Consider the following 16,391-nt stretch of genomic DNA (forward strand, 5'->3'; position numbering starts at 1 on the left):
TAATTTAATGTAATTTTTAATTGACAAATAATAATTGTGTGTACTTACAGGGTACAGTGTGATGTTTTGATATATATTTACATTGTGGGATGAATAAGTTAAGCTAATTAAGATATCATTACTTCATGTACCTACCAATTTTTGTCTAAAAATGTCAAACTCATCCAAGTAGAGAGCAGAATGGTAGTAACCAGAGGCTGGGAGGGGGGCATAGAAGGGGAAAAGGGAGATGCTGATCAAAAGGTACATAGTTGCAGCTAGACAGGAGGAATAAGCTGTAGTGATCTATTGCATGGAATGATGACTATAGTTAATACATAATGTATAGTACATTGTATATTTCAAAAATGTTTAAAGTAAAGAATATTTATTAGACAGGCTCGGTGGAGTCTTCTACAAAGAACCAATAAAGGAATTGAAAGAAAGGTGTTTCCCTAGAAATACAGCTGAAGTGATAGAGTAAGTTCTTACTAAAGCTCCCTAGGTTAGATAGGCTACAAAAATGTAGTACTATTTAACATAATATCTGATTGCCCTCAAATCAAAATATTCAAGGAAAAGATCCTTAATGCTTTCATGTCATAAGACAGCTCTTGTAGGTGTTAAACACAGAATACATTAAATTAAAAACTATTTCCAACTGAGTCAAAGGTATGAAATGTATTTTTAAATTTACTATCCTCAAAATGTTTTAATGATCCTTAGTATCTTCCACAGCTATTTAAGGTTTAAATAAATTATTTATACACATTTCATCCTTTCTCCCTCCTCCCCCACCCAAAAAAAGGCATTTCCTCAGGAAAGTTTGCATATAAGGTCAACAACAAATAGACTTTGACTGCCAAGCCAGGAGGCGGACTAGATGTAAGGAGGACACGTGCTGGCATCGTGTTCCTTGAAGGCTCATCCTGTTAAGCCCTCGGTCGAATTTGAGGGCAGTGACCTGGGACCAGAGCAAGAGCTATGCTGAAGACAGACATCGGGGACGCCAGTGTAGATGAACACAGGGAAAATGGACAGGCAGGAAACGGAGCAGTGAGTACCAGATAAGAGGAGTGTGTGGACACGCCGGGTGGGCCACCAATATTATACTGAATGAAAAGAAAACAACTTAATGGTCTAAACGTTCACCACTTTTGCTATTTTTCTCTTTGTTTTCCTTTTCATCCCTTAGAATAGGTTTGGAGACACAAGATTAAAAAGAGAAAGGGAAGACAAAAGGCAGTCACGATGGATCACAGAGGTTGATTTGGGCATAAAACCATTTCACAAAAATACATGTATGTGGATATTTATATAATAGGATCTTAAAAACCCTTTAGTTATATACTAGCTAATCCAGCATGTGGCACTCATAGTCTGGTTAAGTAACAATAAAGCGGGTAAGATTAATTTTAAAGATTGTAAAAATAATTAAATGTAAACAATATATGGCAGTATTTCAGGATGATGTTTCCATTTGCTAATTTTTCGGTTTTCTCAAATTAAAAAGAATGTTAAGGGTGTGTTAAATTCATTCCTTACCTGAAGATTGTCGACCTGAACTTGCACAGCTTCTAGGGAGCCGGTGAGCAGACGGAATCGGGAAAGAGAATACCTGGCCTCCATGAGGCCACTGTTTATCTCGTCAAAGGCCACTTTGTGACTGCCCCACTGGTCAAGCACCGACGTCAACTGTATCTTTAATTGCCCGACCTTTTGACAAAGACAAATACTTCTTAAAATTACGTAACATATAGAATGATGGAATATATATTCAATTCATGGAGAAACATTAACACCTAAGAACTTTATCAGAGTTTCAGGCATCGTAAACAAACTAAAACTTCCAAAAAAATTTTAAAAGGTAAAATGTAGCCACTTTGAAATTTACGTCTTTCACACTTCTGAACATTTGGTGTAAATGGAAATGCTTAAAATGTGATCAATTTGTAAATATATATGTATTTTAATGTCATAAAAGGTCAATATATTTAATAAAACAGTTTGGGAAATGCATTAACCCATTTAACCCTCATAACAACCTTCTGAGGTAGGTATAGTCATTATCACCATCTTATAAATGAGGAAACTGGAGGCACTAAAAGATCATAAAAATTCCCCAAGATCATACTATTGGAACGTGATGGGTCTCGATTGGAATCCAGGTCGTCTGGTCCAGGAAATAAAATCTGTCTGTATCTATAACTATTCCCCATGTGCTTGCACGCACACACACACACATAGTCAAATGCATATCTTAAGAAAAACACATCTAAGAACATTTTTTCCTCATATTTATCTCCATCAGAAAAGTTTTTAGTTTGGTCTTTATCACTTAGAAGGATATCTACTTTGGATATCTTTCCCCAGGCTGGGGATAGACATTTAAGAATTACCTACAGCCATGGGACTCGATGAGATTATTAACAGAGTAATGTTTATAAAGGCTTATTATAGGAAACATCAGCAACTAGACTGTTTTTAAAAAAGAGGTTGATGAAGTGGACTTAACAGTACAAAGAGATGATGTATAGATTTGATAGTTATTTACTCAATTACTCTAGGAAAACCAAAACCCAGAGTTGGGCCACAAGCTGGCAAACAGGGACCCAGAGCTGGCTCTGCACGAGTGGTATTACCGTGTGGTCTAAATTTGCCCAGGTTTGGCTGAGTTCCCGCAGTGTGCTCATGACAACGCCAGAGACGTCTTCTTTCTTGTTCTGAATCAAAGCAAGTCCATTCTGCTCAATTTTCTCTACTTCTTTTTCTTTTGCTTTAATCAAATCTTCCAGATCCTGAAAGATTTAAAAAATAGTTATTTTAAATTGTTCTATTATGGAACTCTGGTGTGCACTGAAATTGAGCCATTATAGTTTCATGTTCTAAAAACCTTTTACTAATCCAAAAAGCGTATCATTCTCAGAAAAGGTTGCCACAGAGGTACTTATTCCTACTCTCAAATGTAAAAAAAAAAAAAAAAAAAAAGGAGTCTTTTTATACACAGGAAATTAGCATAACTTTAAAAAAGTAAAATTTGATAATCTACTAGATAAGGAAATGGCACCTTGTAATTTTTTCAAGAAGCTACAAGGAAAGAAACGTATGCCAGAAATGGCAATATGATTTATATTCTTAAATTCATATATATTGGCATTCACACAGTTTCGCACATAAGAAGAAATGCAGTGGTATTCTGGGTCCCAGTATCTGAGATTTAGTCACATTTCCACTACTATAAAGCTGTGTCACTCTGGGTAAGTGAGAAATTTCCACTGGGTCTCAGTTTCTTCAGATTGGAGATCAGAAGATTGGAAAAGATAATCTCTATTATGCTCTCTTTCTCTCTAAAATACTCTGATACTGTGTTATTCTGAAAGGTTATAGGCCTTTTTCACGCATCAAATCCTCATTTTCTTTAAGATGTGCATTTGTAACTGTCAGTATAAAATGTCCAAGAATGAAAAGTAAAACGAGGAAAAGATTTGGAGCTCATACTGCACCACACACCATGATCCTAACATATTTTAGTGCCACTGGAAAATTTGAGAAGCTCAGTGAAGGGGGCTGATACTGCTGTCAACGTTTTGTAAATAAACAAATGCAAGATCAAGTCATCCAACCCAAAGCTGGTGAGGGCTGGAGGGGGATTAGAACCCAAGCCCTGGAGCCTACTGACTCCCAGCTCAATGCTGGAGGTGAGTCAGCTGAACCTCAAACTGTGGGGGGACATAAATCCCATGTTGGGGCGATAAGCCAGGTATTAATATTAAGGCACGATTGCACTCCCACATTCAGAAGTACACCCCCACAACTAAAAATACATTTACAGGACTTGGCCGTTACCAAAGAAGGGAGAAAATTCCAAAATATTTCAAATTTGGATAGTGTTTTACTTGTTTAAAAAAGATTTTCACTCCCTCCCATGATCCAAATATGGGTAATAATGTTGGGACTGGGTAGTGCTTTGGGTGAGGTGTTAATGAAGAGTCCAGTCTCTGCTATGTTAATTACAAATTTTGTGCCTCTTTTAAAATTATTTTTGCCTCTTATATTTGTTTCTGTTGTGGTTCAACCTTTTAATCTATCTCTATTTCATTTATAAAATAGGGATAATAATACGTTTTCTTCTTAACCCAAAGGGATAAAATTAAATAAATATATACAACATATCTTTTAAGCTGTCAAAAACTAGCTAAATGAAAGATATTATTTTATTCAGCCATTTGGCAATCTGCCATGTTTCAGTATTAATTTATTTATTCCTCTCTACTGAATTATCACGAATAGCTGTTTTTGTCTTGGCATATTAATTAGGAATTCATACATTTAGTAGCTTAAAGAGATCATTTTTGTTTCTCATTTCCACTTTATAATTTTGTCAATATTTTGACAGTTTTGATAATTACTGGAGAATGAATATAATGATTATTGGGGTTACAGGTCTTTTATGCAGTATAGAAAACATACTTATCTTTACTATTAAGGACTTATCTCTTTATTTCTCTAAGAGGTTAAATGACCATAAACAATCTTTCCAATATGTCCTTAACATGATTCTAAAATTTAATCATTAGAATGTGGGGGGGGAGAGAAGAAAGGAAAAAAAATTTAAAAAATAAAATTTAACCATTAGAAATTAAGTTTATCCTAATTTTTCTATAGATGCTAACTTTTTTTCAGTGAACATTAAATAAAGGATCCATTGCTTAGGAACACATCTCAAAAATGCCCTGCACATGTACGTTAACATAAGAGCAAAACCTAGTAGGGAAACTAGATTAAAGTATATATTTTGTGCAAAATGAAGGTGTGTTTTCCTTTCCTTTCAGTAATAATGAAAAGATGATTCTGTTTTGATGAATGAAGGGAAAGGCCAAACCTAACATTTTTGTTATAATAAAACATTTTAACTTGGGTGAATTCATAAATATCAGTTTTTATGTTATATTAAATTAATAAATCACCTCTAAGGGACTGGGAAAATATTCAAGATTTTTAAAACAAAATAAACCTTGAATCCAGTCACAAATTTAAGTATACTGGCTTGAATTTCACATTTTGATCCAAAACAACAACTTCTCAAAAATGACAATTTTATCAAGGTTTGTAGTACTGCCAAACAAAAACTTCCAGTTAGGCTATTGTGATTTATATGTAATGTCCCCAAATATCTGTATAGGCTACTTTCATTCTGTCTTTTGTTTTAAAAAAATGACTTTTCATTTGAAATCACAAATTGGCACTGGTGTGCAGTTCTCTAAACCACACTTTAAGCTTTCCTTCGTGATACTCCCTGACCTGACTCTCTGGGAGACTAAAACTTAGGTCCTAAAAGTAGTAAAACTTGGCCAAGTTTCTGCCATATTTTCTAGATAGCAATGTCTCTCTAAATAGAACACATGAACAGGAAAAGAAACAAAATGGAAAATGGTGGAAATAAGTATATTAAAGAGAAAAAGAAATACTAAAAAAGAGGAAAAGAAAAGTAGGGGAAAAAAGAAAAAAAAGGAGAAGTTGTATTAATGTAGTATGTCGGTCTCTCGGTAGTAAAGTCTACCACCAAGAAGCATTCATTTTGTGAATTCTAATACTTAGAATTAACTTTTAAAATTAATAAAAATAATTTAACTTAGGAACTCAACAAAGGTGTGCCTTTTTATTCTTAAAAGTAAAATTTTGAAATTCTGTCTTATTTGTACATTTTAGATTTTGTAGCCTAAATTAGAAATACTACTGGCCCCTAGAAAATCGGAAATGCAATCAGACTAGATGATGCATGTTTTTGGTCCTCAATCTTTTATACAGTCAACTTCTGATGTGAGGCATTTTTTAAACTATTATTATTTCAAGGTATTTCTTTATATGATGTTTTTCTTTGTCATTTTTATGTAGCCTCAAAATTGTAATCCATTAGCTGGGAAGCCAGCACTAGGAGTTTTTGCTCTTCCTTTTCTGAACTAAAAAGCCTTGACTGACGGCCAGGCACAGTGGCTCATGCCTGTAATCCTAACACTCTGGGGGGATCCCTTGTGGTCAGGAGTTCGAGACCAGCCTGACCAAGAGCAAGACCCTGTCTCTACTAAAAATAGAAAAATTAGCCGGGAGCAGTGGCATGTACTTATAGTCCCAGTTTACTGGGGAGGTTGAGCCCAGGAGTTTGAGGTTGCAGCGAACTATGATGACACCACTTCATTCTAGCCTACAGCAATAAGAGTAAGACTCTGTCTCAAAAACAAACAAACAAACAAACTTTGAGTGCTTAAATGTACCTCACTTTACACATGTCCCAAACAGAAAAAAATGCTGGTTAGAAGGGAAAGCATTACCAGAGTTCTTTCTTTTTGAGACCTAGAATAGAACAACAACAAGACTTGGGAAGAGGAGCTTTTCTGTAGAATTACTTCATAGTCAAGTCTTCAATTGTTCTTAGGAAACGCAAAAAGAAAACAGTCATAATTAATCTGTAACTCAGTACAAATTAATGGATTATTTTAAAAAAATTATTACAACATTAACTGTAACGGCTCACATACATTTTGCATAAACAAGAACACCTGAGGGAAGATTATGTGTTCCTAAGTCACTAGAAACACCTGGAATACGGCTGCTCCACCCGAGCCTTCAACCTCATCACTAACAGAATCAGCAGCCTCTGCGTCCTTCCCCATGTGACAAAACAAGAAGTGATACAGCCACTTGTGAGAAGCACTCATTTAGAAGAGCTAAATGGGAATCCAACCAAGAATCTATTGCTAACTTCCATTTATAGAAAATACAGAGAAAAGAGCAAGTTAAATGACATCTGAAGGAAGTACACAGGCCAACCCTTGAACATGGGACCAGTCAACAGTTTCTGTAATGAGTTCACAGTAAAATATTCAAGAGACTTAAGAGCTCTAACACGCAAATATATTATGTGGACACTGTTTGCAACCTTATTTTGTTTGTTTTTAAGAGACAAGGTCTTGCTCTGTCGCCCAGGCTGGAATGCAGTGGCACAATCACAGCTCACTTTGAACTTGAACACAGCAGCTTTGAACTCCTGGGCTCAAGTGATCGTCCTACCTCAGCCTCCCGAGTAGCTGGGACTAAAGGCACATGTGGCCACACCCGACTAATTTTTAATTTTTTTGTAGAGATGGGGTCTCGCTATGTTGCTCAAGTTGGTCTCGAGCTCCTGGCCTCAAGCTATCTTCCTGCCTTGGCCTCTCAAAGTACTGGGAGCATAGGCATGAGCCACTGCACGCCTGGCCCTGCATCCTTATTTTGAATAAATTAACTGAAAAAAAGACATCTGAAAGATAATAAAGGAAATACGATTATGGGTTGAACATAAAATAATAGTAGGAATTATTTTTAAGCTCTTTGTGGTGATAATATTATGGTTGTATAAGAAAATGAATATTTTTCAGAGATTGTACAGTAACATGTAGGAATAAAATGACATGATAATGTGGTATTTACTATGAAATCTTTAAAAAAAAAGAATTCAGGCAAATGTGTCAAAATCTTGATAATTCTTAAGTGCCATGCTCAATATATGGAGGTCACAGCATTTCTCTACATATGCATATGTTTAAAAATTTTCAGAATTTCAAATGTTTAAAAACAGCTGAAAAAATCTAACAGTTAAAAAAACTGTATAAACTCGTGTAATCAGAGAAATATGTTACCAAATGGAACTTTTAAAAAATATTTAATTTGCACCTCTCAGAGCCTACAAACTTCTTTAGCATGTGCTGTGAAATTGTGAAATGGTTCATGTCAGCCACCTAGACAACTTACCTGACAGTCTTTCAGTGCATTCTGGACAGAGGCCTGATCTCCAACTTGCTGTTGTTGTTTTAGTTTCTTTTCCTGAGTTTCAAACCAAGTTTTCAGACCTTGTACATTGTTTTCATAGTCTGACCAAGATTCCAGTAAGCCTTCCAACAGCTGGATCTGAACAAACATAATGAAATGAAATTTTAAATTTTGTTTTAAAAATCACATCATTGCCAGGCTAATTACTCTAGCCACTGTTTCTTCCAAATTAAGAGTTCCTAAAATACAGTCCATTGTATGTACATATGATTTAAAAAATGAATTTTATAAAGTGTGAATCCATGACTATGACCGGTAAGCAAGAAAGGACTGAAGTCAACTTGAAGCAAAGGTAAAAGAAATTGAGAGGCATCTTTAAAAAACTGAAACAACATGAAATATACAGAGTAGAGGGTGCATAAGAGAAAATCATTAACATCGTTAAAGAACGTTGAGAGTGATTAACATTCAGTGGCATTGTCGGAAGCATTCTTGCGCTTAGTATAGCCACACTACTCATGAATTGAGTTTTCCTTACAGAGTGTGCCTGTTCTTGGGACTCTCACGTAAATATGGACAGCAGCAGGCCACCTGGCTTACCTTCTCAGTTACTAGACCTTGCAAGATTTGCCAACTTTTATTCATTGCTCCAAGTTGCTCAGCAAAATCGGTCTTATCACTACGTTTACTTTCCACATCCTGACTGCTGATTTGTAGCACGGACTGGTTCACAAAATCAACCGTCAACTGTTTACAGTTAATGTCTATCTTAAAACCCTAAAAAAGGAGAGGAGAAAATAAGAAAACTAAGTTATACATATGTCTTAATACTTTACCAGGAATTGGAAAGTCTTAAGTAACATTAAGATTGATGTTATCAGTTCCACGGCTTAGTCCAAACAGCACAATTTGTGTGTATTTGCATGATCCATTGTTTTCAGAAGTTGAGTATATATTTGTATATGTTTATATAAACACACACAGATACATATACATATATTTAGGTAGAATATGTAGAACTGGATAAATTATATAACCTCACTATAAAATATTTATAAATTATAGCATTTATTTTTATGATTTCTATGGTTTTTTAAAAATAACACAAAATTATTCAAAATTATTCTTAACTCTGGACAACTTTTCTTATGCTTATAACTATGCATGCAGTTTTCTTGCTTTTGAATGCCCATCTGGTCAGCATGTAAGGAATACATATTTCAAGACCTGAAATTTGAGTTTTCGAGTTCTTTCAAATAAAATAGTCTAAAAACATGAAAAGTTAAAAGAAAAAAATATTGATTACCTTATATTTCTGAAGGTATTCATGAATTGCTTTGTAACCTATGGAATTCTTTATATTATCTTCATCCTTTTGAATAACATTTTCCATTAGAGAAATCCAACTCATGACTTCAGAAATGGCATGGCGGGAAGGCAGCTTATCCATTTGGAGCTGTCCAGGTCAGAGACAGAACAATCCCCAAGTGTTAAAATTCAAACTCAAGTTCTGCTAACTTAAAAACCCTACATTAATTCTTATATATGTACCAACACTCTTGAATGACATTTTTGATATCTTTCCTTTTAGAAAGCTTGAAGTTAAACATCAGGCAAACACTGAACAATAATAGTCATTTTATGTTCACTTGATATCCAATACTATAAACGTTGTATAAACATTAATTAATTAATTAAAACACCAGCAAGAGGAAAATATTATTCTTATTTTACAGCTAGTTTTATGGGTTAAAAAAATTTAACTACAAAACATTCAACAGCTGTATTTTATTAGTTATCTTGTAAAATCTCTGTGTATTATGACTCAGGAATGTTAAAAGAAGAAAGAAAAATACAACACTACAAGCTATCATTTTCTAGAGTTTTTGGCACTCTCATGTTTATTTCTGAGAGAATAGCCAATTTCCTAAGTCTTTAACTAAAATATACTTAAAATTCTGAATCTTACTTAATATATCACGCATTTATGCACATACTTATTAGAATAATTTGGAGGAACAAAAGCAATCATGTAAAATTTATATATCAACTTTTATGTGGGTGCTGAAAGATGTAGAGTTGAACATGGGATGGTTGCTGTCCTCTAGGAATGTGTAGTTGCTGATTAGGAGACATAAGGCATATACATTAAACATGGCTCTCATGCCTAATAGGCGGTGATGAATGTCAAAGAGAGATAAAAATAAAATGCTCTGGGATTTCAGGGTAGGTAGGTGTATTTCCAGAGAAAAGGAGTGCTTACATCTATTGAATGCCAGTTGCTCTCTTATATGTACGATGATGGATCTTTTGCATATATTGTATTATAAATCTTCGTAACTACTTAATTTATGAGGGAGGTGTAATTGCCCACATTCTACCCATGAGAAAGTAGATTTTAAAAGAGACCAGACAAAGATACCAATACACACGCGCGCACACACACACACACACACACACATACACGCTATAAAAGCCCTATGAAGAAATGCCACCTGAGTGGGGCTTTGTAAAATAGTTCACTTTTAATATGTAATATGTAAAATGGAAAAGAGAAAAGGGCAGATATCTGAGCCAAAGCTGATTTAAATTTGTGAGCAAGACCAGATTAGCTTGCTTTTCCATTTCATAGAGCTTAAGTCCGTTATTACTCATTAAAACAATCCTTCTCTCTACCTGGTGGAGCTTCTCCTGCACGGCTGGAATGTTGGTCAGCAGGTCAGTCCACTGGCTGTCGATGTGCGACAGCTCAGAGCGCAGTGCCGCTGTGTCCACCTTCTTTAATCGAAGAAGCTGATTTCCAGTGCTCAGGACAGATGATTTCAGGGAAGATTTGGCATCTACTTCTTTCGAAAACTCCTAAAAGAAGTAGTGACTTTCAAATTAGGGTTAAATAGCCAGACCTTTCATTGAAGGACCAACTTAGTGCATGGAATAATTTCCTTTGCATTTTGAAAGGGGAGCTATGCCAAGCACAGAAGAGGCAAATGAAAGAAGCACACCCTTGCCCTCGAATGAAAGCCAACTATGAAGCCATTACTTGTAAACTACTTTAAAGATCATTCACTAGATGAGAAGTTGAGCCCTATTATGTTGCATAATTGTTTTTTTTTCCAAGAGACTGTCTCACTCTGTTGCCCTAGCTAGAGTGCAGTGGTGTCATCATAGCTCACTGCAACCTCAACTCCTGGGCTCAAGTGACCCTACTGCCTCAGCTTCCCCAGTAGCTGGGACTACAGGCCCATGCCACCACGCCCAGCTAATTTTTATATTTTTTGTAGAGACGGGGTCTTGCTCTTGTTCAGGCTAGTCTCAAACTCCTGGCCTCAAACAATCCTCCCTCCTCTGCCTCCTGAAATGATAGGATTACAGGTGTGAGCCACCATGCTTAGCCTTTATTTTGCATAATTATTGAACACACATAGTTAACATTGATAAATTCTCAATAATTTAGTTTATTAAGTATATCCATTGACAGCTGACTTCCTTTCTGCTGGTGTATGGGTCATCTCTGATCTGAAGCCCTGAAAATGATAAAATCTTATCAAATTCCTTAGATCTTAAACTTACCAGGAAAGCATTTAGATGATCACGGACCGTTTCCAGCTCTTGTGGGACTGTCACAGATTGCTGAGTCCAAAATTCTAGCTTTTCTTTTGCAGATTGTAACCAGTGAATTAGATCTGCAGATTCACTTTGATATCTGTAAGTATATTAATGAGTCTATTAAGTAAACATCCAATCCCTACCTTCTGCTCACCCATGTTATTCACCAATGCCAACAAGTTTTACAACAAGAGATAAAGATTTAGAAGGAAAATACACTAAGCTGACACTCTGAAATTCTCTTCTCTTAATATTTATTCCTTGATCAAGTCTGTTTCTCTGGGTTTCAGCTTGTTCATCTCTAAGCTGAAAATAAAAATAAAGATCTTTCTCCTAGTCCTTCACATTGATGCTACTTAGAAAATATTAGATGATTGTTATAAAAACTTCTGTGAAATAAGGGTGGCATAGAAACAGAGTATTTCATTACATAAAAAATCAACATTCCACCTCCCTTGAATACTTCCCATTGTCTTTAAGAATCTTCCCTTTCTCAATCCATGTTTTCTCTTCTTTCTTTCCATCAAAGCCTTTATTGTGATGACCCAGACACAGTCACTAGGCCAAAGTAAGGTGCAGTATGCAGCTGCTTCCGTGCCCACTTTTAATTATCTTTTTATACAATTTTGTACAATTTTAATTATATTTTTATACAATCCAAGCGGGGATTTTCTGTTTGTCTTTATTTTCCAAACTATGCAGCAAGTTCCTAGAGGGACCATATTGTTTTCAAGTATAGTACCCATTAGCCTTATTAATACACTGCACTTATCTAAAATATGCAAAATAGTCATTGTGTTACCTGGTCCAGTGTTTCAATATTGTTTCCAATCTGTGAAGTTCCTTAGACACTTTATTGGTATTATTCAGCCAGTGTTCTCCAAGCTGATTCAGCTGGCTTTCCAGATCTGAGCAGCTGATGGATATCAGAAGTCGTTTGCCATCATCTAATACCTGATATAATTTGGGCTGGTATTCACTGAGGCTAGATTTTAAGTGCTAAAATGATTGAAAATATTGGGTTAAAAGTTGGGATTGTGCAATTTTTGTTTTTAAGAATTATATTTTTTCTGTTTCCCACAATGTTCCCATTGCCGTTATTCAAACTTGAACTACTGGTACCCAAGTAACATTGACAACTTTAAGATGTTTCATCAGTATATAAGCATAGATATTCTCCTTTTTTATTTTTTGGTGTTGATTTTAGGTGCATTTAAAACTGTCAAACTATAATTATTTCAAGAATAGTTTTATACCAGCACAAACTACAGAAACTACTAGATGGAGCCTCAATTTTCAAAAAGAGCTCTCTCATTTAAAAATAAGAAAAAGGAAGACTTTTTAATGTTCTACTATAAATTATACAAACACAATCTATCTGCTTTCAACAATGTTAATAAATTGCAATAAAATTAAGGTACTTAATAAAATATTTGATCACAAGTTTATTTAGATTCTGTTAAAACTATTGGTAAGTTTCGAAAGGATATGTGGCAACTTGTAATACCAAGATGCCCTGTGGGCACCAACCTGGTAGAGTGTTATCCGGTCGATGAGCCTGTCCTCGCTCTCCTCCACCAGGCCCACACTCGGGATGCTGCCTTCTACCACCTCCAGCTGTCTGCGGAGCTCCTGGCGGTCCTCGTCCAGATGGGACCACGTCTAGAAACACATTAGTCTGTGAGCTGAAAAAGTCCTCATTAGGGAATGATATCCCTCCTTGTGTATAAAATATGTGCTTGACAGATTCTCTTTAAAGTTATGTCAGGGGTGTCTGTGTTGGGTTTGCTTTGGGAAGCAAAAGATGGCTTTGAAACAAGTAATCAGATGGTGGTCCTTGAAAGCAGTGGTTTTTGGCATCCAACCTTTTTGGCAGGTTTGTTCAGGTTACAGTAGGGTTTGAGCTCCTATAAGAATCTAATGCCACTGCTGATCTGACAGGAGGCGGAGCTTATGTGGTGATGCAAGCAATGGGGAGCAGCTGTACATACAGATGAAGTTTTGCTCACTCACCCGCCGCTCACCCCTGCTGTGTGGCCTGGTTCCCAACAGGCCATGGACTGGTGCTGGTCTGTGGCCCAGGGGGTGGGGACCACAGCTTTAAAGCACTGTGCATGGGCTTTGGCACCTGCAACCAACTGGCTGTATGACCGTGGGTAAGTTACTAAGCTTCTCTGAACTCCATTTTCCACATGCTAAAATGGGGATATTAATAGCTATTTTCTCCATGATGAGAATTAAATGGAATAATGTATGCAGTATAGCTGGTATCTGGTATGCATGGTTTTGTTCTTTTCACCACAGTAAGGATTTAAATCAAAGGGATGGGTGTATTTGCTTTTCACATAGCTTTTCATTACATTTGCAAATAAAAGTTCAAATAAAACACAGAAATTTATAAATATGAATATATAGTCTGTATATTCTATCAAAGAAAAATACAGTATCACTTATTCCTAAGTTCAGATTTTTATTTTATTTAAAACTGGAAAAAACTTTCTAAAAAAAATCAGTTGAAGTCTTTTCCAATAATTTATGATGAGGGTAAGCAGTTTTGCAATGTGTGTCTGCTCACTTCACTATGCAGGTGGGGTGGAATCAGGCATAATAGTAGGAACCCAAGCTTTTCAACATGCTAAATACCCATTGCCAGGCACCGGTCAAAGCCTAGGGACTTAGCAGTAAATAAAACATACAAAAACCCCTGTCATCAAGGAGCGCACAGAACAGCAATCAACAATAAACAATACATTGAAAAACAAACACTATGTGCTATGGTATATTAGAGAGTTCTCGAGCTATGGGGGAATAAAATAGAACTGAGTAGGGAGGGAGGGAGTGCCCGGTGTGTGTGTGTGGTGGAACTGCAGTTTAAATGGTGTGGTCATGTAGTTTCACTGAAAAGCACACATTTCAGGCTGTGAAGTCAGACAGATGAGGGTGTGATCGCTGACTCTGCCACCAACTAATCATGTGCCTTGGCAAGACATTGCTCCCAGACTCCTTCCTGAAACAGGGATTCGCAATACCGTCTCAGAGAGTCAGGGTGAAGAGTAGATGGATCCATAAATGTGAGAAGCCTAGCCAGGGGCCCGAAGGATCAATAAATAGTAACTGTTACTACAGAGATTTCAAACATGAAAGATAAGTTTCTCTCCAAAATATAGTACACTGGGGAATTTTGCGTTTAGCTAGCTATGATAATGTTGGCCCTAGGAAGAAGACAAGATTTAGAAAAATGTAAATATGACCAGTAGGCAATCCAGGTAAGGTTGGTAATATTGGAGGAGTGGTGGAAAGAGAGGAAAGAAGAGAGGGATTATAATCCCTAAAACTTTCGTGGGCAAGAGGAAGAATGAGAAAGCAGGAACAGTTAGGGCAACTGATGTAGTTACTGGAAAGAGGAGGGAACTGGTCTATCACTGATGTCCTACACTGCCACAGGGTCCTACAGCTGATCAGTAAGCCTCTAGGAGCGGCTGTCATGGGTACCGGGTCACATTCTGGTGGTGAAGCTGGAACTCGAGTCCAAGTCTGCCTGACTCCAGTGCGGGAGCCCATAGGCTTTCTCTGAAATGGGCCAGACAGTAAATATTTTCAGCTTTGTAGACCACACAGTGTCTGTCACAACCACTTATGTCTGCCCCTGTAGTGTAAAAGCAGCTATAGACAACATACAAACTGATAAAACTTTGTATGTTCCAATAAAACTTTATTTATAAAAAGAGGCAGTGGGCCACATTTAGCCCACGGGACGATCTCTGCTCCAGGGTATGGGTCTTGGTTACAGAAGGCATCTCTCTTTCTTATTATCTATAAGATCTAAGGTACAAAACACCGTTTTCTTCTCTATAAAGACTTATATTGCATTCTCACTGTCCCTCACTTGCCTGTTGTCCCCCTAGACACTGAGGTCGCTGAGGGCAGAGTCCTGGGCATATTAAAATTTTTGTGTTCCTAGTGCCTGGAAACTAGTGGCAGTTTGGTTAATGCTGAATGAATGGCTGATACGACAATAAGTGTGACTGAAAGAGAGTGACTAAATGAATGAGAGAATGAAACTTCACAGTCTCCTTTTTTGACAGACAGGACAAATACAGCCTGCGTTAAAGGTCTACTTTGCAGGAGAGAGTCTATAGTGGGGACTATGCTACATTGGTGGTCTCACCTCCAGAATGTACTCCAGCTCCACGCCCCTCTTGTGAGCCTGTTTCAGAACAGCGGAAGCCTGCGCCATCAGTTCCGTATGGAATTGGGTTTCCTTTGGGACTGCAAAGCTGATGATCTTCCTGAAGAGTGTTTCAGTCAAGATCATGTGAGACTCCAGGCCCTGAAAGTATTCCTGTAATTTTTCAGGTAGAAAGAAGTCAGCAACTCATCCACAGACTGCCTTAGGATCAAAATTGCTTCAACTGTCAAAGCTGACAGAACTCAGTTAATACATGAGCGATGTCCCCGCTCACCTCCCCTTAGCCCAGACACTGGTCGAGTCCTGCAGAGATGGGGCTCTAGGCTTTTAACTCGCCTCTCTTGTCTCCATATTCAAATGCATCCTACACACTGCTGTGCTGCAGACACACTGTCCCCAAAACAAAGCTCTTCACATGTGCTAGTTGCGAAAAAACCTCCTCTGCCCTCTTAATACCTCATGCGTGTGCAGTCTGGCCTCCCTCCTGTCCTGGCATGGTCTCCCACTAACCCCACCACACGCTGGCCTCCCACGTGCTCAGACACCTTAGCTCCCACTCCCCCACCATCGGCCTCTGCTCTGACTCTGTTCTTCTCGAGATGTTCTCACTTGACATCTTCAGTGACTTTCCCTCCTCTGGCTGGGTTTGAGCAATACTTCCTGAACTTCCAGAGGGTGTGCTGCGCTTAATGCTTGGCTGATTGGTACTAAATAGTTTTTATTTTCCCTGTAATATACCTATAGAGAACAGAATTGTAGGCCTTGCACCAGCCTACAAATGTTTTTGAAACGTTACTTTTTGTGTGTAATA

General features: G+C 37.2%; 1 protein-coding gene across 3 annotated transcripts in view; it reads right to left on the reverse strand.

Moving 5' to 3' along the window:
• Positions 1–16,391, reverse strand: part of SYNE1 (spectrin repeat containing nuclear envelope protein 1) — a 427,753-nt gene that overhangs the window by 84,044 nt on the left and 327,318 nt on the right. For all 3 annotated transcript variants that reach the window (XM_045544593.1, XM_045544592.1, XM_045544591.1), the window contains 10 exons: positions 15,560–15,733; positions 12,922–13,053; positions 12,194–12,390; positions 11,356–11,488; positions 10,462–10,644; positions 9,092–9,241; positions 8,386–8,562; positions 7,768–7,923; positions 2,622–2,777; positions 1,525–1,695 (listed from right to left, as the gene is read on the reverse strand). In XM_045544593.1, the coding sequence (XP_045400549.1) occupies positions 1,525–1,695; positions 2,622–2,777; positions 7,768–7,923; positions 8,386–8,562; positions 9,092–9,241; positions 10,462–10,644; positions 11,356–11,488; positions 12,194–12,390; positions 12,922–13,053; positions 15,560–15,733 (1,629 nt within the window). The remainder of the gene's footprint in view (positions 1–1,524; positions 1,696–2,621; positions 2,778–7,767; positions 7,924–8,385; positions 8,563–9,091; positions 9,242–10,461; positions 10,645–11,355; positions 11,489–12,193; positions 12,391–12,921; positions 13,054–15,559; positions 15,734–16,391) is intronic.

The sequence above is a fragment of the Lemur catta genome, chromosome 2, assembly GCF_020740605.2.
Source record: "Lemur catta isolate mLemCat1 chromosome 2, mLemCat1.pri, whole genome shotgun sequence".
Classification (NCBI taxonomy): domain Eukaryota; kingdom Metazoa; phylum Chordata; class Mammalia; order Primates; family Lemuridae; genus Lemur; species Lemur catta.